This window comes from Sclerotinia sclerotiorum, genomic scaffold (assembly GCF_000146945.2).
Source record: "Sclerotinia sclerotiorum 1980 UF-70 scaffold_6 genomic scaffold, whole genome shotgun sequence".
In the NCBI taxonomy this organism is placed as follows: domain Eukaryota; kingdom Fungi; phylum Ascomycota; class Leotiomycetes; order Helotiales; family Sclerotiniaceae; genus Sclerotinia; species Sclerotinia sclerotiorum.
Genome location: NW_001820830.1, coordinates 672,112 through 696,744, shown reverse-complemented (window position 1 = coordinate 696,744; position 24,633 = coordinate 672,112). Strand labels below are relative to the sequence as shown.

At 42.8% G+C, this 24,633-nt stretch overlaps 12 protein-coding genes across 12 annotated transcripts; 5 read left to right on the top strand and 7 right to left on the bottom strand.

Moving 5' to 3' along the window:
* Positions 1-296: 296 nt before the first annotated feature.
* On the top strand, positions 297-2,001 carry SS1G_05099 (hypothetical protein; the record flags this gene model as incomplete). Its single annotated transcript, XM_001593621.1, has 3 exons — positions 297-980; positions 1,027-1,326; positions 1,411-2,001. The coding sequence occupies 3 exons, from the start codon at positions 297-299 to the stop codon at positions 1,999-2,001; spliced, it is 1,575 nt and encodes a 524-aa protein (XP_001593671.1).
* Positions 2,002-2,284: 283 nt separating this feature from the next.
* Positions 2,285-3,274, bottom strand: SS1G_05098 (urease accessory protein; the record flags this gene model as incomplete). Its single annotated transcript, XM_001593620.1, has 2 exons — positions 2,285-2,921; positions 3,105-3,274. The coding sequence occupies 2 exons, from the start codon at positions 3,272-3,274 to the stop codon at positions 2,285-2,287; spliced, it is 807 nt and encodes a 268-aa protein (XP_001593670.1).
* A 758-nt stretch (positions 3,275-4,032) lies between these two features.
* SS1G_05097 (hypothetical protein) lies at positions 4,033-5,829 on the top strand (the record flags this gene model as incomplete). Its single annotated transcript, XM_001593619.1, has 7 exons — positions 4,033-4,062; positions 4,112-4,131; positions 4,383-4,412; positions 4,707-4,789; positions 4,842-5,011; positions 5,062-5,740; positions 5,798-5,829. The coding sequence occupies 7 exons, from the start codon at positions 4,033-4,035 to the stop codon at positions 5,827-5,829; spliced, it is 1,044 nt and encodes a 347-aa protein (XP_001593669.1).
* A 2,028-nt stretch (positions 5,830-7,857) lies between these two features.
* On the top strand, positions 7,858-8,067 carry SS1G_05096 (predicted protein; the record flags this gene model as incomplete). The annotated part of the gene is made up of 1 exon (XM_001593618.1): positions 7,858-8,067. One exon carries the CDS (start codon positions 7,858-7,860, stop codon positions 8,065-8,067), a length of 210 nt encoding a protein of 69 aa, XP_001593668.1.
* Positions 8,068-8,340: 273 nt separating this feature from the next.
* SS1G_05095 (hypothetical protein) lies at positions 8,341-10,568 on the top strand (the record flags this gene model as incomplete). The annotated part of the gene is made up of 7 exons (XM_001593617.1): positions 8,341-8,505; positions 8,667-8,740; positions 8,828-8,997; positions 9,058-9,097; positions 9,174-9,317; positions 9,761-9,948; positions 10,024-10,568. 7 exons carry the CDS (start codon positions 8,341-8,343, stop codon positions 10,566-10,568), a joined length of 1,326 nt encoding a protein of 441 aa, XP_001593667.1.
* Positions 10,569-10,894: 326 nt separating this feature from the next.
* SS1G_05094 (hypothetical protein) lies at positions 10,895-12,039 on the bottom strand (the record flags this gene model as incomplete). The annotated part of the gene is made up of 3 exons (XM_001593616.1): positions 10,895-11,421; positions 11,475-11,928; positions 11,983-12,039. The coding sequence occupies 3 exons, from the start codon at positions 12,037-12,039 to the stop codon at positions 10,895-10,897; spliced, it is 1,038 nt and encodes a 345-aa protein (XP_001593666.1).
* A 1,161-nt stretch (positions 12,040-13,200) lies between these two features.
* On the bottom strand, positions 13,201-13,422 carry SS1G_05093 (predicted protein; the record flags this gene model as incomplete). Its single annotated transcript, XM_001593615.1, has 1 exon — positions 13,201-13,422. One exon carries the CDS (start codon positions 13,420-13,422, stop codon positions 13,201-13,203), a length of 222 nt encoding a protein of 73 aa, XP_001593665.1.
* Positions 13,423-14,285: 863 nt separating this feature from the next.
* SS1G_05092 (hypothetical protein) lies at positions 14,286-16,426 on the bottom strand (the record flags this gene model as incomplete). Its single annotated transcript, XM_001593614.1, has 5 exons — positions 14,286-14,528; positions 14,582-15,000; positions 15,531-15,550; positions 15,877-15,927; positions 16,380-16,426. The coding sequence occupies 5 exons, from the start codon at positions 16,424-16,426 to the stop codon at positions 14,286-14,288; spliced, it is 780 nt and encodes a 259-aa protein (XP_001593664.1).
* Positions 16,427-16,935: 509 nt separating this feature from the next.
* SS1G_05091 (hypothetical protein) lies at positions 16,936-17,130 on the bottom strand (the record flags this gene model as incomplete). Its single annotated transcript, XM_001593613.1, has 1 exon — positions 16,936-17,130. The coding sequence occupies one exon, from the start codon at positions 17,128-17,130 to the stop codon at positions 16,936-16,938; it is 195 nt and encodes a 64-aa protein (XP_001593663.1).
* Positions 17,131-19,021: 1,891 nt separating this feature from the next.
* On the bottom strand, positions 19,022-20,768 carry SS1G_05090 (hypothetical protein; the record flags this gene model as incomplete). Its single annotated transcript, XM_001593612.1, has 5 exons — positions 19,022-19,592; positions 19,646-20,091; positions 20,149-20,355; positions 20,415-20,483; positions 20,535-20,768. The coding sequence occupies 5 exons, from the start codon at positions 20,766-20,768 to the stop codon at positions 19,022-19,024; spliced, it is 1,527 nt and encodes a 508-aa protein (XP_001593662.1).
* A 1,284-nt stretch (positions 20,769-22,052) lies between these two features.
* Positions 22,053-22,621, bottom strand: SS1G_05089 (hypothetical protein; the record flags this gene model as incomplete). Its single annotated transcript, XM_001593611.1, has 2 exons — positions 22,053-22,392; positions 22,551-22,621. 2 exons carry the CDS (start codon positions 22,619-22,621, stop codon positions 22,053-22,055), a joined length of 411 nt encoding a protein of 136 aa, XP_001593661.1.
* A 557-nt stretch (positions 22,622-23,178) lies between these two features.
* SS1G_05088 (pseudouridine synthase) lies at positions 23,179-24,598 on the top strand (the record flags this gene model as incomplete). Its single annotated transcript, XM_001593610.1, has 2 exons — positions 23,179-23,253; positions 23,474-24,598. 2 exons carry the CDS (start codon positions 23,179-23,181, stop codon positions 24,596-24,598), a joined length of 1,200 nt encoding a protein of 399 aa, XP_001593660.1.
* Between the last annotated feature and the right edge of the window lie 35 nt (positions 24,599-24,633).

The window sequence follows — 24,633 nt, the reverse complement described above, 5'->3', positions numbered from 1 at the left end:
GTTACCGTTGCTTCCGGCCCTGAATCTAAAAGGAAGGGAAGCCAGTTTGGAAAATTCAAACGCCTGGGTAATTTTCCAATTTTCCAAATTTTCGACTCACCAAATCAAATTAATTTGAATTCGGATCGAAATGTTTTAAGGTGGGGGTTTAGGGACTTTTTTTTGTGCGCTAAGTTGTTCTTATCGCTTATCGGAAGGGTCTTGGCATAGAAAAGTTCTAGCAGAGGTCACAAATATTTCATTTTGCGCGCTCCTGGAACAATCGAAACACCGCAAAGTCAACTTGTTACATCAACATGGCAGATACAATGGAATTAACAGAATCCCATCTTAATGGGGCACTGCCGATCAAACGAGCGAGGACAGAGCTAGCCACTACCGAATCAGAATCGCAATCACAGCTACGCCGCCGCAAGGAAGCCAATAAAGCATATGGTCGAGGAGGAAAGATTCCCATACACTCGATCAAGGATAAAAAGCTACGAGGAAATCTCAAAAAGCTCGAGGCCCGGAACAAAACCGCAATACTTAGAGCAAAGGATGCCGAGATCCTGCTCGAAAACGAAGATGGATTTTTAGAACCGGAAAATGATTTGGAACGAACATACAAGGTCCGACAAGATGAAATCAAACAGAGCGTACCTCTCGAGACAGCCAAAAAAGGCTTTGAACTTAAGTTGGATCAGTTAGGTCCCTATGTATGTGACTACACAAGGAATGGCAAGGACCTTCTATTGGCTGGCAGAAAAGGCCATGTCGCGACAATGGATTGGAGAGAGGGAAAATTGGGATGTGAATTACAACTGGGAGAAACTATCAGAGACGCGAAATGGCTGCATAACAACCAGCTATTTGCCGTTGCGCAAAAGAAATATGTTTATATATATGATGGAGCAGGAGTAGAAGTGCACTGTTTGAAGAAACATATCGAGGTTACGAATATGGAATTTCTTCCTTACCACTACCTTTTAGCTACTGTGGTATGTAACAACAGCTCGTTTAGCTGCGCATAACTAACTTTTGTAGGGCAATGCGGGACACTTAAAATACCAAGACGTCTCAACTGGTCAAATGGTAATGGAGATGCCCACGAAGTTGGGTTCGCCCACTTCCCTCGCACAAAACCCTCGAAATGCGATTCTTCACATGGGTCATCAAAATGGAACAGTCACATTATGGTCACCCAATTCCACTACGCCACTAGTCAAGCTATTGGCGCATCGTGGTCCAGTACGATCATTGGCTGTTGACAGAGAGGGTAGATACATGGTTTCTACTGGGCAAGACATGAAGATGTCTGTCTGGGATGTTAGAATGTTCAAGGAGGTAAATAGCTATTTTACACGACAGCCGGCTTCGTCAGTTGCTATATCCGATCGGGGATTAACAGCTGTCGGCTGGGGCACTCAGGTCTCAATTTGGAAAGGCCTTTTTTCCAAAAGCTCTTTAGAACAAGAGAAGATACAAAGCCCGTACATGGCATGGGGTTGCGAAGGAAAGCGAATTGAGCGTGTTCGCTGGTGTCCATTTGAGGATGTGTTAGGAACTTCCCATGATTCCGGGTTCTCGTCTATATTGGTGCCAGGTGCTGGTGAGGCCAACTTTGATGCTTTGGAAGTCAATCCATTTGAAACCACCAAGCAACGACAAGAAGCTGAAGTGAAGTCGTTACTCAACAAGCTGCAGCCCGAGATGATCTCACTAGACCCTAACTATATTGGTAATTTGGATCTGAGATCGGATGAGCAGAGGAAGGCTGAGAAAGACCTGGACAAAAAGCCAGAAGATCCAATGGCTAAAATCAAGAATAGGGGTAGAGGAAAGAACAGTAGCTTGAGGAAGTATCTAAGAAAGAAGAGCTCCAGGGGTATAATCGATGAGCAGAGGGATAGGATCGAAGAGCTGAGAAAGAGTCAGATGCAAAGGGAGAAGAACAGGTTAAAAACTACTGAGGAGGAACTTGGGCCAGCTCTTGGTCGTTTCGCAAAAAAAAGTGCTTAGAATAATTTGGGGCATGTTGTTGATATTATACACTACTGTACAAGGCGCTTCGAGGTATAGTACAGTCATGGGAAACTCTGTGGCGCTTGGCGTTTGAAGGCACTTATAAGGCGTCATGTGTTACTTGTAAAGGAGAGTGAGGTTCGTTCAGTTGCTAAGTAATAAGATTTTATTCTGCTGAAAACACCCATGGGGTCATCTCCTACGGCAAAAATGAATACCCACGGTTTATCTCGCGTAGGACAAGATTCACCATCTTAGTCCGCAATGCATTTAGCTTTCTTTACTTCAGTTGTTCCAAGCCCTCTGTGGCTCTTGGGCCGCCCCTTTCTTTGCTGACTCTCTCTGCACCACTACCCCTCCACGCACTCTCAATTAAGCCTACAATATGTTCCATTCCGACGCCGCTCTTGACCTGAGCAAAAACAGTTGGGCCTCCTTCCCTCATCTTTCTGGCGTCTCTATCCATCACATCCAAATCTGCGCCCACAGCTTCCGCCAAATCTGTCTTGTTCACCACCAACAGATCACTTTGAGTAATTCCTGGACCGCCCTTCCTCGGAATCTTGTCTCCGCCACTGACGTCAATCACGTAGATGATGTAATCAGCCAGCTCTCTAGAATAATTTGCCGCCAAGTTATCACCTCCGGATTCAATGAGTAAAATGTCGGAAGTGAATTCACGGTGCAGATCTTCGAGAGCAGCAAGGTTCGCTGAAATATCTTCACGAACAGCGGCATGCGGGCATCCGCCAGTTTCAATGGCACGGATACGTGATGCAGGAAGAGCTTTGTGTTTGGTGAGGAACTCAGCGTCCTCTCGAGTAAAGATATCATTGGTAACGGCTGCGATTGAGTATTTTTCTCTGAGGGCATTACAGAGTGCTAACATCAATGCTGTCTTGCCTGAGCCTACAGGTCTGCATCATTGTTAGCAAACGTATAATCTATGATCCCCCGCCGAGTATCAGAGCAACTTAAGATGACATGGAGACATCCATGAATGAGCATTGGGAATAAAAATGATAAGGTTCAGCACGTGATTTGCGCTTCTAGCTCATGGCGGGGTGTTTGGTGAACATGGAAACAGGGAAAACACGTACCCTCCAATACCAACGGTAAAAGCTCTTTCGGACCAATTCCTACCTTCTATGATTGGCATTTCTCGACCCATGAAACTACCTGGCCCATCAAGAATCTCATGAGTGTGTCCATGGTCACCAGCTGGTTGATGGTGAGAGTGGGATGGACCTCCGTCGTGGGAATGAGACATGATGAAATTGTGGTATTAATAAATATCAGAATGGAACGTGAAGAACACAAATGAGTGGTATGATAGCCTCTTTTTGATATTCTCAATAAATGGGGGAATTTTGTACAGTGTAGTGATCTTTGACAACAGCGAAATGTTCCACTTGACAAAGGTTAAAAAGTAAACAGTTCTACAAAGAGAGAGACTGCAATGCACCCCTCTATCTTTCGCTTGTTTCAATTACTATTACTGTCCAAAACTGTGCAAACGGAACATAAACAGTCAACTAATAATTTGAAACCCACGAACCATATGCTTCCATTTATTGATAATATCGATAGTTACGACGATCCCCATACTTTGATATGTCTTACTTACTTGACCTGATCCATAATTCATATGTATGATAATACCCACTAGCAAGTGAATGGATGGATTATTTCATTTCACGTGATTTGATTTTGCAATGACTCAATATCACACGTTGAAAAAAATGCCCCGCCAAATTTAGCGTCATGACACGGATAGGGAGTGATATAAAACCCCCACCATCCGACACCATTTAATTTCTGTTCCCTTAAGGTGCGTTCCGTCTCCACATCACTTTACACATAGAGTGTGGGAAAGTCTTCTAACAGATCATAGGCATACGAATTCTTCTCGAGGAAACGTGTATTTACTTGTTGCTTTCATCAATTGCTCCAAAGTTTCAATTTAGACGCGATTGCAGTCAATCCTAGCATTCGGCTACTAAATAAAAGGAATTCCAACGAATAAAGATGGCGACTGTTGTACTCGGTGCTCAATGGGTGGGTGCATTCTGCGAAGATCTGCGGAGAAAAAATACTAATGCGTAAGTCTAGGGAGACGAGGGAAAGGTATGGCACATTGGGTTGAAGAAACTCCACATTCAGGAATTCAACTGAGGGTGAACTAGGGGAAACTTGTCGATGTTCTTTGCAGTGAGGATTTAAGATTGTGCTGCCGTGCACAGGTAAGTCTACGGCAAATTCTCTAGCAAATACTCAAGCGATACGTGACTAATATCTCATGAAACAGGGTGGAAACAATGCAGGGTAAATTGATGGGAAGAAAGATACCGGTGCAACCCTTTTACTGACAATCTCAGGCATACAATTGTGGCGGATGGAGTGACATAGTGAGTCTACCTCAAGAGCATGTTACCCTGGAGACTTGATCGGATTTGTTCTGGATAATTGACTGAAAGATTTCGAACAGTGACTTTCATATTTTACCTAGCGGTCTTCTCAATAAAAAATGTCAGAATCTTGTAGGAAGTGGATGCGTGGTCCACATTCCCGGCCTTCTGAAAGAGCTTGCCGCGATCGAGGACAAGATTCCAGACGCCAGAGGGCGACTGTCGATCAGTGACAGATGCCAGTAGGTTTTACGCTCTCGGGCATGATTGTGCAACTCTGACAATAAATCACAGTGTCGTTCTTGATCTCCACCAGAAATTGGACGGACTCGAAGAGGCTGAACTTGGTGGTGGTAAAATCGGTACCACTGGTAAAGGTAATATACACTTGGGCTTACGTTGAAGATACCTTATCCTGATAAATTCTAGGAATTGGCCCTTGCTATTCGACTAAAATGGCCAGAAGTGGTGTCAGAATCGCCGACATCTTCCGAGAGAGTTACTTCGAGGAGAAGGTTCGAAACATGGCAGCTGGTGCCAAGAAGAGATTCGGGGACTTGTTGCAGTATGATGTCGAGGAAGAGCTTACCAGATTCAAGGTATTTCTTGTAAACCCTTTTTCACCACACCTTTGTTGACATCTTCCCAGACTTACAGAGCTGAACTAGCGAGTATGGTTGTTGACCAACTGCCACTACTCGTCTCTGCACAGCAATCGAACGCGCCTATGCTAATTGAGGGCGCAAATGCTATTATGTTGGACATTGATGCTGGTACATATCCTTTTGTAACAAGTTCAAATACAGGTCTTGGTGGTGTGTTTACTGGTCTCAGCGGCTTGAACCCATTTAAAGTCAAGAACGTTTACGGAGTAGTGAAAGCCTATACTACACGTGTTGGTGGTGGTCCATTCCCAACAGAAGATCTGGGAGAGGTCGGTAACACATTGCAAGAAGTCGGCAGAGAGTTTGGTGTGACGACTGGTCGTCGGAGAAGATGCGGATGGTTGGATCTAGTGGTCGTCAAATACTCGACAGCTATCAACAATTACACCGCCATCAATCTCACGAAACTCGACATTCTTGATTCTTTCTCAGAAATTAAGGTTGCCGTCGCATATCGCGATCCCGCAACAGGCGAGAGATTAGAATCATTCCCTGCCGATCTCGAAAGATTGGAGACACTCGAGCCAGAGTATGTTACCCTGCCAGGCTGGAACAAACCCACTACTGGTTGTCATAGCTACTACGATCTTCCAGCTGCATGTCGCAATTACTGCGAGTTCATTGAGAAGGACGTTGGCGTTCCGATTAAGTTCATTGGCATTGGTGAGTTTTTCTGTAATCATCTCCTAAATAATAAGATGACTAATCTCAAAGCTACAGGCCCTTCGAGGGATGATATGATCACGAAGTAGATTATGTATCCTTCCCTCCGCCTTTCGCGAGTACCCCTGTATATCCTTGACGGTAAAAAAAGATAGACCTTGGTAGCAGTAGATAAACACTACAATTTTAGCTTTATTTCGAAATTTGTTCATTTATTCTGGTCTAGATACGTCCTAGTCATTGCAAAGGCATTACGTCCACTTCTAGCAGAAGAAGCAAACCGGAGAGTATGACAGGAGATTGTTTCCGCATCCAATTTTGTTCAAAAACCATCGTTATTTCCGATTAAAAGTGCAAATATGAGTGGCTTTCCATTGTGGAATGTTCAATTACAGTCAAAATGTCATAGATTTTCTAATCTTTCAGGTGTTCAAACACGACCTGTTAGCCCTGCTGGTGGATACACCGTTTGGCATCCGCCGAACTATTTAACATGCTTGACGGTGATCTTGACACCGTTCTTAGTTTCCACACTCATAGTAACATGTTCAAGGTATTCGAAGATCTGCATACGGAGTTCGTAGGGATTCTATGTCATCTTGTCCATCTCTTCAAAAGGAATATATCTTTTGGTATCTGTTCCTTTGTCTGGGTTCCGCTGCTTGTCTAAGGCTGATATCACACGTTGTCAACGAATGTGTGGATGTTGGTGTAGGCTTCTTTCTTTCCAGCAAGGATCGAAGTAAAATGCCAGTCCAGAAGAGGCCGATCAGACAATTTCATGGACACGTCTGTCTCGAGGTGTTTGTTCAGTGAGGCATTCTGTCAATGTATTCCGGTACTACAAAAGTCGGGGCGGTCAGTTTATTGCTTCATCCATATTTGATCTATTTATAGGGGTTCACTAAATGTCCCAGCTACATAAGTCGTAATCGATGATTCAGTCAGTGCTAGATCAGAGCCAGATTTGCGGTTGCCTCCACTGTGTTTGGTAAGTAAAGATCAGACAAGTTGCAAACTCATCTCACAAAAGGAAACCACAATATTAAAGGTCAAATACTCGGCTTTAGTCATCATTCCCTTGTCTATATCTAGCACTGTGTTTTCGAACTCTCTTCTCCATACTCTGAAACATTTATCTGATATATCCTTCAAACATTTCAAACATTCCAATTAGCTATCTCAGAGATTAGTGATGATCTTTTCACCCTGCTGCATCCACCAGTGCAGGAGCTTGTCCGGAAGTCACCCTTTTTCTTTTCTGTATGATGGTATAATGAGCCGTTTTGCTGGTTATGGATCTTCAAGTCACAAACTATAGTCCCTGATATTTATTCAATACACCTTAGTCTACCTCGTAGCTGTATTAAGACTCGTCATCGAGACGGTAATTAACGCCGATGCTTGATCTGAAATCGTGAATGGCCATCTAGATGTATCATTTCTTCGTTGAGAGACATTAGCATTCTGTGTCGACTAGAGCTCGTTTTATTTTGGCTGTTTTCTCAATTTTTGGCTCGGAATTGAATGTAAAGCTGGTAGGTCTTTGGATTACCAAAGTAGTAGGTTCATATGGTTGATGGAAATTGGGAGTTGAGACAGTTGCAGTAGAAAAAGGCAGACGAATTAAATGAAGATATCAACGTATCCATATTGTACGACATAGAAGACTATTGATATAATTAACAGAAGAAACTAAGGCTTGATCACGCCGAATATTTTGGACTAGTCGCCAATTAGAAGTCTTTGGATTAGAAGTTTGCGTAGTCTGGGTAATTCGTCCAAAAACCCCTCCAAATTTGTTATGCATATTCAGCTTATCCCCAAGTCCTTGGAGAGATCTCCTTTTGGAAAGATTTCCGAGCGCGCAGATAATCTGAAATTGAGCGTAATGCCATACCTGCGCAACAGGAAAATACCAGATAAAACTCCCAAGTGAAGGGCTTTATAAGATCTTTGATCTTTCTTAATTCTCACCAGCTTCGATTAATACTGTTCTCTTTGAATGAATGTATTAATTTGTCACCCCGACCATTATAACCACCAAAACACCTGATGCGCACCTATTTCTCCCAACCCAAAGGTACAGTAACACAAAATGTCCATTGCTTATCAAAATGTCACCACAACATAACCGCAGCATCAGAATATTTGTCTCCCCAGACTTGGCACATACAAATCAGCGAAGCGATCCGACGAATGAGCCCAACGGAACGGTTCAAACCCCTCATGATCGTAAGATGATAAAATCCAAACTCGCATGCCATTATGCTCCTCTTCCGAGCAAAACCACGAGTTTCTATGCAGCCAAGGATTCCAAGATCTAGTGTTTGCGAATAGGTAATTTCCGTATGCTGTGTTGGAATGGTAAGGCCCGAGGTGACACGTCTCTTTGTACCTACTGGAATAAATATATTCATGTAAGGTTACTCATCTCATGTCCCATAGATTAAACATGACATGCTTGTCAATTCACTTTCCAGTCTGTCAATTCAATACCCCGCTCTTCCGTCTCTTTTAATGAAGACTTTCTATCCCTATGTCTTCCTGAACGATTAAGCCTTAAGTTAATCCAGTTTCAATCCACTGCATTATGAACAATGAGTAAATTATCTACACCTCCATCTAGCAGTATCGATGCCATGGAACCCGAGAAAGTCGAGCGCGTCGCAACGCAGGATAAAGTGCCCGGTCATAGTAATTACTATGAGAAGAATGGACTGCGTGCATACGGCGATGATGAAGATCATTATCACGAACCTAAAGTATGTTGTTCATCACCAGAGAATTATTTTGTTGGTTTATTGAGGAAGAGTAGATGTCGTTTCGACGTTTTATGAGTCTGGTCGCAATGGCTTTTTTGTGGACTGGTTCACAGATTCCTGTTTATATTTTCGGTAGGTTGAGATCTGTGCATGCGGTTTAGGATGTAGGAGCTAAATTTCTGGGTTCAGGCGCCATTCCACCTTATATTTATTCTGACCTTGGTGGAACAGATAGGTGAGTAATCTGATGTCTAAATCTAAATCTCATGTGAATTTTTTGAGACGAATTGAGTCGTTCATGACTCTAATCGGATATATGTAGGTGGATATGGTTTGTCCTCGCAAATCTCCTTGCTTTAGCGGGAGTATGTCCATTTGTCGGAAGTCTCTCTGATCTCCTCGGGCGCCGTTATGTCGCACTCCTAGGAGCTGTATTTGTTGCCATTGGTATGATAGTTTGTTCAACCGCTCAGACTATGAATACATTTATTGGTAAGTCTCAATTGTGTTCGGCTAGCGTGGTTTTATAACTAAGCTAATGCGGGAATAAAGGAGGAATGGCTATTGCGGGAATTGGAGCTGGCATTAATGAGTAAGTGTTCTAGCCGCGCTTTTTTTTTTTTTTCTGGTATCAGAGGGTAGGCAAGGCACAAGCTTATATTAGCCAGACTCACTGCTTTAGCTGCAACATCCGAGTTAGCACCTACCTCAAAACGTGGAACCTACGTCGCCGTCCTCGTTTTCACCATCATTCCATTTTGTCCCTCAGTTTTGTGGGGCCAACTCATCGCCTCGCATGCAGGATGGCGTTGGTGCGGATTGCTATGTGGAGTATGGGCTTTCATCGGCTTTGTCCTTACTCTGGTGTTCTACTTTCCTCCTCCTCGAGTCAACTCGCTGGGTCTATCCAACAGGGAAATCATACAACAAATTGACTTTGTGGGGGGATTCTTGAGCATAGCAGGAATGATCTTATTTATGGCTGGTATGCAATGGGGTGGCTATCAATACGAATGGACTTCAGCGCATGTCCTGGTCCCTTTAATCTTAGGCGCGGTCTTGCTGGCTGCTTTCTGTTGCTGGGAGGTGTATGGGGCGAAGTATCCGATGTTTCCATCTCGTCTGAACAAAGCACCGAGAATTCTGGCCTTGACACTTGTCATAACGTTCATATCTGGTGCTAATTTTGTAGATATATCCTTTCATTTTCCACTAAAATTCTTCCTTGAGAAATATGCTGACCAATCTAGTTTAGCATTATCATGTTCTGGCCTACTCAGGCCTTCAATGTATATGGGCATGATCCTGTTGGTGTGGGTATCAGAGGAATACCAGTTGGCTTCTCAATTCTAGCCGGAGCTTGTATCGCGTTGTGGTTACTAAGTGTGCTACGAGGTAGAAATAAGGAATTGATGATTGCAAGTTCGATATTAATGACAGCCGGTATGTCAATCTCAAAAGGGCTATAGTCTGAACGGGCGACTTCAACTTTAATTTCACTAATCAAATAACTTTTAGGATGTGGTGCCCTTGCATGCGCCAATAGATACAACCTATCAACATTATGGATTTTGCTCATCATCGCTGGATTGGGAATCGGTGGAATTGTCGTGCCAGCTTCGATAATAACCACGATAATATGTCCCGACGACTTGATCGCAACCGTTACTGCCCTTACCCTCTCCATCCGAGTTATCGGTGGCAGTATAGGTTATTGTGTCTACTACAACATCTTCGTAAGCAAATTTATTCCTGCTGCCACGTTGCATATTGGAGGCCTGATGGCTCGAGAACTCCATATCAGAAACAGAACTCTTATTCATGAAGCCATTGAGTATACAGCTCATGCTCTACTGCCACTGCTCAAGACCATTCCAGGTATTGCCGGGAATGAAACTGCGTATCAGATGGTTGTGATCGCAGGACAGGAGGCATATGCTGAAAGCTATGTTTACGTGTACTATGCGAGCACGGCATTTGGGGCTGTGAGCATTTTGGCGGCGTGTTTTCTGGGTGATATCAATGCATATATGGATGACCATGTAGCTGTGGTAATGCATTGAGGTCTTGTACAGGTACTGGAAATGGTGTTCGGTGGATAACATTTGGTCATGAGAGATAACTGATCAAGACATGGTTTCATCGTGGTGAATGTAATACAACCTGGTTGCATTCAATCGTGTGAGTATTCAACAATAGTTCCCGATTTCAGCCGTTGGATGTGTAAAATATTTCGATTACATTTGAATGTGAATATTGTTACTTGATAACCTGAAGACATAAGATTCAGTCTTCATATAGACATTGAACATTGAGATACCTCTTGATCAATAAAAGGTAGAATGCTGCACTTGCGAGGCGTGGATGTTTTCGTAAAGAATGTGCGATCCTAAATCTGGAACTGCAAATTTTGACTCTTCCCTTGTTCTTCCCCACTTCGCAACAGCTTTTCCAAGATTTCCAAATCAGCAAGAGCTTCCTCTGGGGATTGTCTAGTATCAGGCTTTTTGTCCACAATACTTTGCGCCCAAGCAGCAACCTCCTGCTTCACTCCACTTCCCTCTTCCGTGAACTCAACCTCTGTAAAGTTCTTTTCGTTCTCTTCGCCCTTGCGTACAATGACCTTGCTTCTGATGACTGTAACGCTACCATCCTCACAAGCTACTGTGTATTCGGGACCAGAAAGAGTGGTACCGAAGGAAACACTGAATGTGCCTGATACTCCAGAATTTGTGAGCCATACTGAATTTATCGTGTCAACAGGTGGCAGATGTTCGCGAAGAAGTGTACTGAACGCTACAACGGATGTCGGTCTTGCAGCCCCACCCAAGAGCAATCTTCCGGCTGCCGTGAAATGCACACCTCCATCGAGTAAAAAGCCGCCTTGGTAATCCGGCTTCTTGCGCCATTCAGTTTCTTCCACAACTGTTAATTCCTGCAACGACATCGCTGAAACGGGAATGGCATACCGTAGTACTTAGATCCTTGCTTAACATTTCCAAAAGATTGCATACGAAACCCCAAGACTCTTCCTAGTTTTTCTATTTCCTTCCTCGCATGGATGAACGAATCCAAGAATCGGAAATTCTCAGCCACGCTCCATGTAGTCCCATCCTTTACTTTATCGCTCTTATAATATTCTAGCAAGCGTTGCGCGCGCTCTAAGTCTCCTGCAATCGGTTTCTCGGATAGGACATGTTTGCCCGCTGCGAGAGCTGCTTCGATGTATTCTGGCTGGACGAGAATTGGAAGAGCAATTATCACAGCATGTATGTCAGAACGAAGAAGGAGGTCGTGGTATGTTTTTCCAACACCTGAGTCGTCGGAATAGAGAGGAACATCGACATTTAATGATTGTGCGGATGAGAGAGAACGGGAGTATATAGCTTTGAGGGACAAAAGAGGGGTAGCTTGGACTGCTGGCTAGACCGTGATATTAGTGAGCCGTATAAGGGAAACTTTGCAGGTGGAGTATACCAGGTGCTCTGTCTGAGCAAATATGCCAGAACCAATGATTGCGACGCCGATTGACATTTTGTGTGTATGCTCTCGTCTGGTGAGATATTTGCACACTTTTGTAGGAGCAGATATTATCATTTACGTCATTTTGAAGGTAGCTCCGTGCCAAGCAATGGACGGTAGGTTACACCATCTTTTGATAGAAATGTAACCTCAATGGATGATGATCTATGGCATCACCGAAGCACAGCAGTACCATATATCAGTTTGAACAGCTGGTAGTAGGGGAAGTAATCTAAAATGCAACCAGATCAGCCAGGGCACAGATTTTCATAGTTCGCGTCGCACAAACACCAAGAATGTTTCCAAGAAGCTATTCATCCTCATCAATCCGATTGTAGTCCACTCAAAAAATTGATTCCAAAGTCATTTCATTTCTTAAAATCCTTTTGTCTCGCTGTGGCACCTAACCTCAATTCATGAGATAACCTGAGATAAATCTCAAAATTGGAACTTAAAATGCCATACCCTGTCTCCTTTCCAATATCAGATTAATTCTATTCTATTCAATCAATCCATTGTAATCTTCGTTTTTCACTTCAATCAGTTGTTTTTACAATTTGAACAGGTGAAAAAAAAATCTTGTTTATTTATTTTTACTATCTCAAAATCACTTCTTTATTGATCGTTTATATATTAGGAATTTAAAGACTAAAGAGATTAAACAAATTTATAACATTACTATAAACTACAAGAAAAAAAGAAAGATGAATTTTCTTTGTTAAAAAAAGAGGAAAAAGGCATTTAATTAAATTATAATTTATTATATGCTTTTGTGTTGATATAAAATAATTTTATAATTTCTGAGAATTCTTTTAATTTATTTATATTTTGAATACAATGACTAGCCATCACTATCTTTTTCTTAGCTTTGTAAGAAACTGTAACGATACTGTACCAAAGGCAGCGGCTGCCTAAGGTTCGTCGGTTGGTAGTTATAGGTTAAGGCTTTATCACTGGTATTCACTTGAAAGTGAATTCGTTACTAGATCAAATAGAATGTAGGTAAACTAATTGATAACTAAGTTGAGCACGAAGCTCCTAAACTATGAAACTACTCTGACTATATAATGATCGATAAAGGGAGCCCCCAGGAGCTTTGAAGGCTCCTAGGGCTCCTTATCACGTGATTCCTTTTAGATCCCAGGACACTAATCCTAATGGCGAATCGTGACATCAAGTTCCAAAAGGCCATTCCTTCAGCCATATCTCTTTCTCCTCTTCGCTTCTTGCAAATTCCTCAATGACCTGGTCCTTCATTTGCTCCAACGCATCTAAAGCTTCTTCATATTGGTCTGGTCTTACTATTCCTTGCTCAGGAAATAACTCACCAATACTCTCTTTAATTGACTCCATCGCCTCCATACCACGCATTACACATTCCACATTAGCCTCCATTATTTGCCGCTCTTTGCTTGAAAATAAGAACGGATAAACTGAAGTTTTGGCTCCTGGAAGTGTGTCCCATATGGCTCCTAACTCTAAAACTTTTGAAAGATATGATGTCTCGCCATCGATGAGGAGAATTGCGTGCTAAGAGTAGGGTTAGATAACTCGTTGTTTGCTGGAACTCAAGCGCAGCATAAATTTGTGGATTTTTATGGTGAGTTAAAGTATTGTAAAGGGAGTACAGGATCTCTGTAAATACAAAGTCTGTGCATGTTTCTTTGTGTTTTTATCTAGCTGTTCTATATCTTTTGGTAGCTGGGGCCGCTCTAAGCCAAATACAGGCGAACCGTTGTAATCGATAATATGAGGTTGGCGGGCGTGGAAGTAAAGAGGGGATAGCTCAGAAGATTGCCAATCTATAAGGCCTACAATTTCGGTATGTTTGGAAGGGTTTACAAATATGTTAGCAGCGTGTAGATCGCCATGCCAAAGATGCGATGATGCAATAGATTGATCTGTAGGAAGGCGAAACTCCATCAGCTTGAGATAGCAATGTAAAGCATCAAGCTTTCTTTCTCTTGTTGGTTGATAGGTCCTGGGGCCACAGAGGGTTACTGGAGACTTACGCGGCTAGGGAGCTGATTGACGCAAGCTATTTCTCGAAGCCCAATGGCAGTGTGGTACTCCTTTAAATTGACCCCTTATATCCATTAGTTATATAAGTCCTGGCTTCAGCATAGAAAATTTTACATGGACCTCTATCAAAATCAATAGTTGATCTTCCGTTATCAACTAATTAGCGTCCTGTAGATGGAACAATAGCAAATTTGGAATTCATGGTATCAATTCCATGTACATCGGTATACAAGGGCTCATTTCCGGTTCGTTCCTCTAGATCTTTGGCATAATAAAGACTCCCAAATCTCTTGAAGGAAACCAGCAATGGCTTTGACAAGAGTAAATCTATCTTCAATTCCCATACTTGGCCAAAAATGTTCTAGCTCGATTCCTGAAACATTTTCCATGATAATATACTCTGCACCAACAGGATTCTCCTGGGCTTTTGAACTCCACGCAAAGACTTTGGGAATAGGAGTTCCAAGAACATCCCTTGCCTAAAATATATCAGTTGAAGTATCTGCATCCATTAATATCTAAACAAACATACAAAATCCATTGTTGCAACTTCGCTTGCAGTAGTAAAATGAGGCCTGCCAGCATTTGGATTTGGAACTTTCGCTACAACTTGAGTGCCATTGTCCATAGTGAGAAGCATAGCCTTATTGTACATGCCATCAGGAGACTTTTCAATGCTAACGCATAATTTTCCCCCGACAGCTTCTGCAGCGATACGGGCTAGCTCATTAACATTGAAACGGACATGGCGCTGTGACATCTCATATGCTTCATCACATACAAAGCGACCTCGAGTATAATTGAAAATATCGTCTCTGTACCTCAAATCTAATTTGATGAACAGCACGGTCAAAGTTTTCAAGACGGGATAAACTGACCAGGAAGCAGCACTTGTGAGATCAGCCGACTGGACTGGGTGACTTTCGTTGCCATTGTCCTTCTGCTTAATACCTTGCGGAGGCGAGTGTATCTGATTAGAACAGTATCCATTTCCTGTAGTCTTACATAGCAGCTTTTGATCATGACTTTGACTGAATTGCAAATAAGTGAAGGTGTGTATCAAATAAAGCTTTGTTGACACATATGTGTGACTGAGACAGTTGTTTGTGCTACTGCCACGTGTTACTGTCTGTAGAAACGTAAGATTCTAAGGGGATGTGAAGCTTCAATAAGTCATACCATTAGTATTCGTATTGTTTTCCCTAAAGAAGTAGAACTATAACGAAGTATACAATAATTCGGTTCCCTGATGCCGAGGCACTAGCGTTAGCATTGCGTAGTCACTATCACGTGACAATTATCCCGATGGTTACAATATGATCTTGGATAAATACACCAGGTTCTATTTCTCAATAGATACTTCAGATAACTGTGACAGTCACAGAGAATACCACGATCTCCTATAGCCTACAACCAACCAGAAAGGTGATTCTCTTTTAGCTAAAGGGCTCATCTAGATCTTGTCGATCTCTATGATATACCGGATGATCCTGGTTTACCACTATTCAAAACTTAGTCTATTCAAGGTACTCATCAACTATCTATTTAGTATACACAGACCTCGATCAATAGGACTAAAGACAAATCATTCAACTCTATCTCCTCTGAGTGCTCTATAATTATATCATCTTGTAGGTAATGAAAGTAATTTTTTAATTTTCAAAATTCTACATAAAATTCTAAACGACTATATTTATAAATGAAGAATTTGAAAATACTGATTTTCGTCATTTTTAATACAGGTTAGTGTCCCGGAAGTAAAGTAGTTGACTTGTATTCCAAATAATTTGTGGCAATATCTGAATGTTTTTATATCACGATGTGTACACAAATCCATCGTTATCCCTAACCGTAGGTGGCTTTTGAAGTAGAGTCACACTGACCTGCAAGTTGATTAGTCCTACAGAGTAGTATAATCATGATTATACTATTACTGTTCAATTTGTCGGCCCTCATATGGGACTGATCAGAATGCATATAATATGTGCTGCTCAAAGTAAGATCTTATCATCAATAATATTAGTTTCATTCTCTTCCTCCGAGTACCATTTATCCTCTATATCAACTTTTAATCATGTTTGAGCTCTGCTTCCTTGTCATGGCGACTATCTTGAGCCTTGCCACAGCTAAGATCTGCACCAATATTACTATTCCAATCTCCATAAATGCTCGAAATGGCAATTTCAGTATTCCACCTCTTTCCGATGCCATTGCCGTGGCAAAATTTGCTCAGGACTTCTTGAGAAAAGGGCAAAATTATAGCGCATCTACAATGTCTGGCTACACCACCGTGACAGGCCAATATAACATTGCTGCAACAGTATGCTTACCAAGCGAATCGAGTAATTACTCTGGTACGTGGCAATTCCTCACTCATGGGGTTGGCTACGATAGATCGTAAGTACATTGAATCACTTTATGTATATAAGTACTGATATATATAGGTATTGGGATTTGCCATTCAATAACCACAACTACTCATATGTAGATGTTGCAGTTGATCAGTATGGCTACAGTACTTTAGCTATTGATCGGTTGGGGATAGGAGAATCCTCAAAAGCTGACCCTATTTCGATCATACAAGTTCCTACTGAACTTTCAGCCATCGTAGAAGTGACAAACCTATTACGTGCAGGCAGTTTGCCGGGTGTCAGCATCTCCAAGCCGAACAAGCTTGTCCACGTTGGTCATTCTTTCGGCTCAGCTCTATCATATGAACTCGTTTCCGCACACCCAGAAATCACAGATGGACTTATACTCCAAGGATTTTCCATCGATAGCTCAGGGCTACCTCAAACAATCGCAGCATTCAACATCCAATACGCATCCGTAAATCAACCTTATAAATTCGGACCCCCATCTTTTGAATCCCTATCCAATGAAACATTATCTCAACTCCAAAGCGCACTCAGCAAAATAGGATCTTTCTATACCGCGGGCTCCAACCACGATACCGGTAATATCTACGCACAAGACCTCCCTAACGGCTATCTCACATGGGCCAACCTTGGCTCCAACCAATTTGCCTTCTTTGCACCACCATATTACGATCCCGCCATTGCAGAATACACAGAACAACATAAAGAGCCCTTTACGACCGGGGAGCTCCTAACAATGGCCGGTCAGCCATCTTCCGCACCCGAGTTCACGGGACCAGTATTGATTTTGACGGGAAATGAAGATGAGATTTTTTGTGGAGGGAATTGTTCTCAGACTGGTGCTAATAGTGCGCCGAATATACCTGCACAGGCAGCTGTGGTATTTCCGAAAGCGAGGGCTTTTGTTCCGTATATTCAGCCTAGGTGTGGACATGCTGTCAATGTTCATTTTAATTCTTCGGGAGCGTATAGAGTTATGAATGAATTTTTGCGGGATCAGGGGCTTTAGGTTGGTGAAGGGATGGGGATGGGGATTGGAAGAGAAGGGAAAAGGGAAAGAGAGAAAAAGTATTACTGATGGTGCTACGGAAAAGTGTTTTCATTTTGGGACTGCGGAGGGAGGGGAGAGATTATTTCTGGTTTATTGATTACTTCCTAATTTCCTGTCATCTTAATAGCTTGGAATAATACTAAGATTAACTTTCTCATTTTCCGTCTTTAATTTGGCTATTTGAACTCTCTCTTCAACTTAACTTCATAATACATTCGTCATATATAAAAATCATAAACAAGTAGGACCTCCCGCCACCTATAATCATTCATTAATGCCTACATTTTTGACCACGAATCCAAAATTGTTGCGACGTGAAGTGCACAACGGAAAGTCTAAAGTGATATTCATTTCAAAATCACAAATTGACACTCAATACCCAGAAAGAAGGCCAAGCTAGCTCGTTTAAAAAAGCGAGGGAAAAGACAAAAGAGAAAAAAAAAGGAGAAAAGATATATGATTTATATCCAAACATCTGAGAGAGTAAATATTAATAAGATCTTATAATCCATTAATGAATATTATGAAATCAACAGTAAATGAGAGATAAGTTGAAACTTACTTTACTGGTCATTATGATGCGGATTTTACGAGGTTTGCCGTCTAGATCATGTGGAAGTGCTCTAGGCTCTCGAGATGGTTTATAACTAGGCGTCAAGCAGGGACTTAAAGTAATGACAATAATGATATGCAATTTGTAACTAATAGTAGAGTATACTAAATGATTGATCTTGAACACGAAGCTTTATACAAAGAAAATCCATCTTGATTATATAGACCTTCATGTCTATGGCTAGTCAGGACCGCGCAGCGGTCCTGGACAGCCAGCGTTCCTGGACAGCCAGCGTTCCTGGACAGCCAGCGTTCCTGGACAGCCAGCGTTCCTGGACAGCCAGCGTTCCTGGACAGCCAGCGTTCCTGGACAGCCAGCGTTCCTGGACAGCCAGCGTTCCTGGACAGCCAGCGTTCCTGGACAGCCAGCGTTCCTCTGCGGTCCATAACGTGACTTAATCACGTTACCTTGGTTTAGTCATGTGATGCGGCGTAGAAGATAGCCGTCGTAACAGTGGATATAGATATAAAATAAGTCCTAGAGTATAAATAGATAAATAATATATTTTATTTTATAAACTATATAGTTATACAGTATCGAGAATCATTTTTTAATGTCTAATTATTTTCTTTAATTTCATTTGAGGGGGATAATAGATAATCGGAGGAGTAAAGATGGGCGAGGTAGAAAGTGTTTTGAAGACTCTAGTTTTGCGGATGGAAGTGGATAGACTTCAGCGAGGGTTAGAGTGCATGTTATGAGAATATTGAGCTTTGAGTATTAATGTGAAAGACGATAGACGTGAATTCAGAACGGCTATATTTTCCATCGTTTCACGTACAAATCTATGCTTAAACTACAGCCACTATAGAGCCCGTCCATGCATCTTGAAAGTTGGTCACTTTCTACATTTCATAGCTAACAAGAAGTTTGTTCATTATTCGCCGTATCCATTTACCATAAAAACCCCCTCACTTCAAACCTCAGAACTCAAACCTTATACCTAAATCCCCTCTGACCAGCCGCCACTGTACCTTCATTAACCGCCCCATCTACCATTTCTCCCCTATCTAACTTCTTATTCAACCTAACCAACATCGTCCTCAACGTAAGCGCCGCACACATGGCCATAAAAACCATTCCACAATTCACACTCATCGCCACAATATATCTCGGGCCCGCACTACTGGGATACATGTAACTAGCATAAATACTCGAGGAATTAGAAACCGCATTGATGAAGGCAAGCGCGACGGCTCTCTTAGCAGGGGGTCTAGGTAGTGTATTAGAAATCCAAGCAAGTGCGACGACAAAAGCGGTGTAGCAGCCGGGAACCATGAGCATCATGGCTACGTAGCGTGGAGCGGTACCTGTGGTTGCCGCGGCAAGGATGAAGGATAGTAAGGCGATGGTGAGCGGAATGGCGATGTGGAAAAATCGTTCGCCAGTCTTATCAGCGTGCCAGGCATTGGCCATGGAGGTTATGAGGGCCAGGACGTAAGGAGGTGCAGTTAACAGAAGTGATTGGATTCTATTGTATTTTAGGGTTGCTACAACGGTTCTAAGAAGTATTAGTGGTTCCCTTGGATAGATGGATAAATTGGGAGACCTTACGGGAAGAAATTGGTAACCGAAGCAGCTGCAACGATACCAAATAGGATAAGCATGAGAATGTAGGTTTTGATGTCGGCAAAAGCGAGTTTCAAGCCATGCATGAACGTTTGCTGATGGCTATCAACCCAATCGTCCATACCCACATCCTCTTCCAAACGCCAAACAGCCAGTTCACGCTCCTGCTCTGTCAACCAAGCCGTGGTTCGCGGGAAATTTGGGATGATAAAGTAACCCGCAGCGGCAATCACAACCGTGAGGGAGCCCTCAATAATAAAAAGCCATCTCCAGGCAAGAAGTCCTTTCACTCCATCCATTCCGTCCGTGATACCCGCAGCCAGGAGACCAGAAAATGCTCCGCTGATCAATGATCCGGAAAAGAGGAAGGCTGTACGCAAACCTAGTTCCTTGCGAGTATACCAACATGAGAGGTAGTAGAGACATCCAGGCTGGGCAGCATTAGAATCTTCGGACATATCAAAACATCACATGCAAAGAAAACTTACAAAGTATGCAGCCTCGACGAAACCGAGGAAGAATCTACACATAAGAAGGCCGACAAAATTGTGAGTTCCAGCTGTTGCAGCTGATATCATTCCCCAGACAATCATTGCTGTTGGGAGATAGGTGGCGGGAGTGCCGAGTTTATTCAAGAATAAATTCGATGGGATTTGCATCAAGAGGTAGCCGACGAATAGGATACTGACGCAAGTCTATAATTATTAGCTTTCATCATCCATAAAACCATGAAAGGTATTATCTAGCTACATACCTGGTATTCATCTCCAACTAGTTTCAAATCTTCCTCCATTCCTGCTAATCGCGCTGCTGCGATGTTGTTCTATCATGAATTTTTAGTTGTGGGGTATGTAAAATCAGAGGAAAGACATACTCTGTCCAGGTAATTCATGATATACATTAAGATTACCATTGGCAATAATCTTATATCAATTTTTCTCTTTAGTTTAGATTCGATACTGAGACGTTCTTCAGGAGAAAGAGTCGCGATCCATTCTGGTGGTTGAAGAACTCGAAGGCCCGGAGTGATTTTGGACGCTGAAGCTGTCGAACTATCCTTATTGTCTTCTATATGATCTAGCGGTGTCTTTCCGGCTATTGAGGCCATATTGATTACTCGAAAGCTCGATTGTTGTGATCTTTATGGCTTGGAAAGATGTTTTGATTTTGTATCTGGGCTTATAGGTATGTTACACGTAGGTTGCGCCGAGGACGGAGCAAGGTATTTCTTGTAAGACCTTACCACTTGCGATGAATGTTCGACGCCAAGACAGACTATGATATCACAGACTGACATTCAGGATTGAAAGCTTGAGGAAATAAAGTGAAGATGATAGCGACGATGATCTCTAACCATTAGAATTAATTACGTTCGCTGGGAGGAAGCAGTGAATTATAAATGACGGGCAAGAGATGATAATGATAATCTTGATATCCAGATATTACTAGGTATTCTTATTCCTTCATACTACAGTAGTAGTATTGCTTACCTGCCAGTACCTAGATAGGTAGCATGATGTGTCATCTGGGGAGAAGATTTTGCGGGGAGTATTCCATATACAGTGACAGGGGTTAGTAGCGCGAGCAATAATGCGGGGGAATTGGGATTTACTGGGGAAAGGTATCCACGAACTCTCTCAAATTGAAACACATGACTCTTGTGGAAGCACTTCTCGATTTTTCATTATCTCTAAACTCCTGTCCTATTAAATGATACCCCACTGCCAAGTTTGTGGGAGTGGAAAATGGCGAGAATAAAGTCTTCTATCAAATCCACATTTCGAGGTACGGATGCAAAGAAATGACGGGGTTGTTGATGGAAAAATTCTTTGCCAATTGTAAAATTACCAAACGTCCCGACGAAACCATGGATGGTACATGTGACCATGATAAATCGTTCCTCTCCTGCCAAGTCAAAATCCCACATAGACTGCCCAGGTGCTTACCAGTACATTCATTCTTCGTCCTCTGGCGATACTTCCGTAGTCTTTAATTGGCGTGTGCGGCCGTTCTGTCACTCCTGGTTAAACGTGCAACTTTTCCCGAGGCAATGCAGACAAGCGGATACCATCATACAAGCGAAGTTCCCCCGAAGTCGATGCTTCTCGGCAGTAGTGTCATTGGAACGAACATTATGCAGAAAGCGGAATTCCCGTTTTGGTCACCCCATCCAAGCCCTGCCCTCATCTACATACAATCCGTTGATCTTGTCAAAGGCGACGGGAGTGTGTCGGAACGCTGAATGTCTAGTTTCATTGGCCAATGTCTCGAAAATTAAGGAAACGGAGTGGCTCTCGTGCATCGTTCGCACTCCACAAAACTGTTACCCTCGGCACGTCTGCCCATCCAGCCAGGAGAAATGGATGTGTGGACTGATGTGACGTTGAGAATATTAGAGTTTTGATAGTGGTCTGAGGATCTTTTGGAGTCCTTCCTTGATTGTGTCGTTCATTCCTTGGGCTGCTGGCCTGCCAGTCTTTCTTTCAACAAATACGTGGACGATTTCCCCTACCGACTTGACTTCTTCAACTCCTCGCTCGAATAAGGCGATCTCGTAGGTAACACTGCTTTTTCCAAGCTTGTTGACACGTAACGCTAGATCAGCGACAGCCGGAAATGCAATTGAGCCAAAGAAATCACCATGAGAGTGCACCACTAAGCCGTATTGGGATGAAGTGGGAGGGTGTAAACCACAATGTTCGATGAGATAAGAGTTCACGATTGAATCGTACCTTTTCGAATCTCAGTCACATACTACATTTCAGCAGATTAAGATAAGCCTTACAGAAAGTTGTAGATGCTATTGTTCATATGATCATACATATCATTGTCAGACCTTGAGATCTAAGTCAGCTAATTGAAATTTGGCCTGAAATATATGATGTCATACCAGCGTGTCCTGTACTCTAAAATGTAGCCATAATCCTCTCTCCTCCGTTTTTTAAGCTCTCCATGAGACATATCGATTGGACTTCGTGATACGTAGACAGATATCAGAGTGAATATAAACTTTTGAAATAGATTTGGGGAGGAAGAGCAGCGAGATTGGTAGGAAGATCTGGTTTGTGCCGAGGTATATTTGGGGATTTCAATAACCTAGGGCCGAACGCGAATTCTGGTGATATTGGAAGAACCGGTGCCAACAGGCAAATTAAGAAGAAAATGAGCCTCAAAACAAGCTCATATCTATATTGTGCTGAACGCGGTATTCTCAACCCTCCAGTTACATTTGCGGGTTCTCGGAATCCCCCTGATTGAGTGCTAGGTATTCACCCAACCATGGCTATACCCGGTGACCTTTGGCAGAAAATGTGTTCTGCCCAAAAGCGGTGTAAAAAGAACCCAACTTCAAACAGTTTTGTGACTCTCAATAAAAAATGACTTGTATTTCACATCACAATTTTTAAGATTGTTATTTTGCACTATCTACCACATTTAACGTGAAATTCGACTCGGTGGCTCCTTCACCTCGCATCATTGCGCTTTTGGCCCGCAGGGCTGGAATGCTTAATCCTACCATGGCACTTGTCGAAACTTCTGCAGGATATGCGCCTGTGGAAGAGAGAAAACCATTTGAAGAACCCCCCGCAGTTGTGATTACTCCTGCGGATCCGTGGCCGCGACCATATTATCTAGAGAATGGGTTGCGCAGAGTCGCGCCGTACCATTTCACCTACAATACGTACTGCAAACAAAGATGGAGGGGAAGAGAAATACTGGATATATTTTCAAGTGAATTTCGAGATAGGCCACTGGAATATTATGTACGTTAGGAATATTCGAAGTAAAATCGAGCCCTGCTGACAGGCTTAGAAAGATGCCATGGAACGTGGAGCTATTGCTGTGAATGGCAAACCGGTCGAATCAACTTCGCAGATTATAAAGAATGGAGACGTTATATCACATACCCTGCATCGGCATGAACCCCCTGTTACAGCTCTTCCAATATCAATTGTGCATGAAGACGAAGATATCATCGTCATAAACAAACCTTCCGGCGTTCCGGTCCACCCTGCCGGCCGGTACAACTATAACTCTGTAGTTGAAATCATGAGAGCTGAGCGCGGACATGGCTGGAATCCCTTACCGTGTAATAGGTTGGATAGGTTAACTAGTGGCATTATGTTCATTGGAAAGCATGCGAAGGCTGCAGAAGCACTAAGTTTACAAATATCAGGGCGCACTGTCAGAAAAGAATATATAGCACGAGTAAAAGGAAAGTTTCCGGACGGAGAAGTGGTTTGTGACATGCCAATCCTGCAGATATCGCCGAAATTGGGACTGAATCGTGTTCGGGCGAGTGGTAAAGCCGCTCGCACAGTCTTCAAGCGCCTAGCATATTATCCGCCGGAAAACCTAGAACAAGTTGAGGACAGCTCCGAGCCGATGGAGCCAGACAAGTCGAAACCATCGATGAACAAGGAGGGCTATTCGATCGTTAGATGCCTTCCGGTCACAGGACGTACACATCAACTCAGGGTTCATTTACAATTTTTGGGTCATCCTATTGGTAATGATCCTATATATTGCAACCAACGCGTATGGGGGACACGGCTTGGGGAAAATGATTCTGATGCAACTCAAGATACGGATGAAGATATTATAACTCGTCTTTCAAGGATGGGCAAGTCAGAAGTTGCTGATGCTGTAGCCTACCATGATGAGATGGTAGACGAATACAACAAGAAAAAGGCCGAGAAGATGTCCGGAGAGCTATGCGACATATGTCAGACCCCTTTATATACCGATCCGGGTGAGCAGGAGCTATCCCTGTGGCTCCACAGCCTTCGCTATGAAGATGCTGGGGGATCTTGGAGTTATGTGAGCCCTCTCCCAACATGGGCTTTACCTCCTGTCGGTATGGATGGACCGACAGAAGTTGGAGGTATGGAAGAGCTGGTCAAGGCCGTCAAGGAAGACAACCCTGAAATTGCATGAGCCCTGTGTTATGCTCTGTTTGATACATTCTTCTG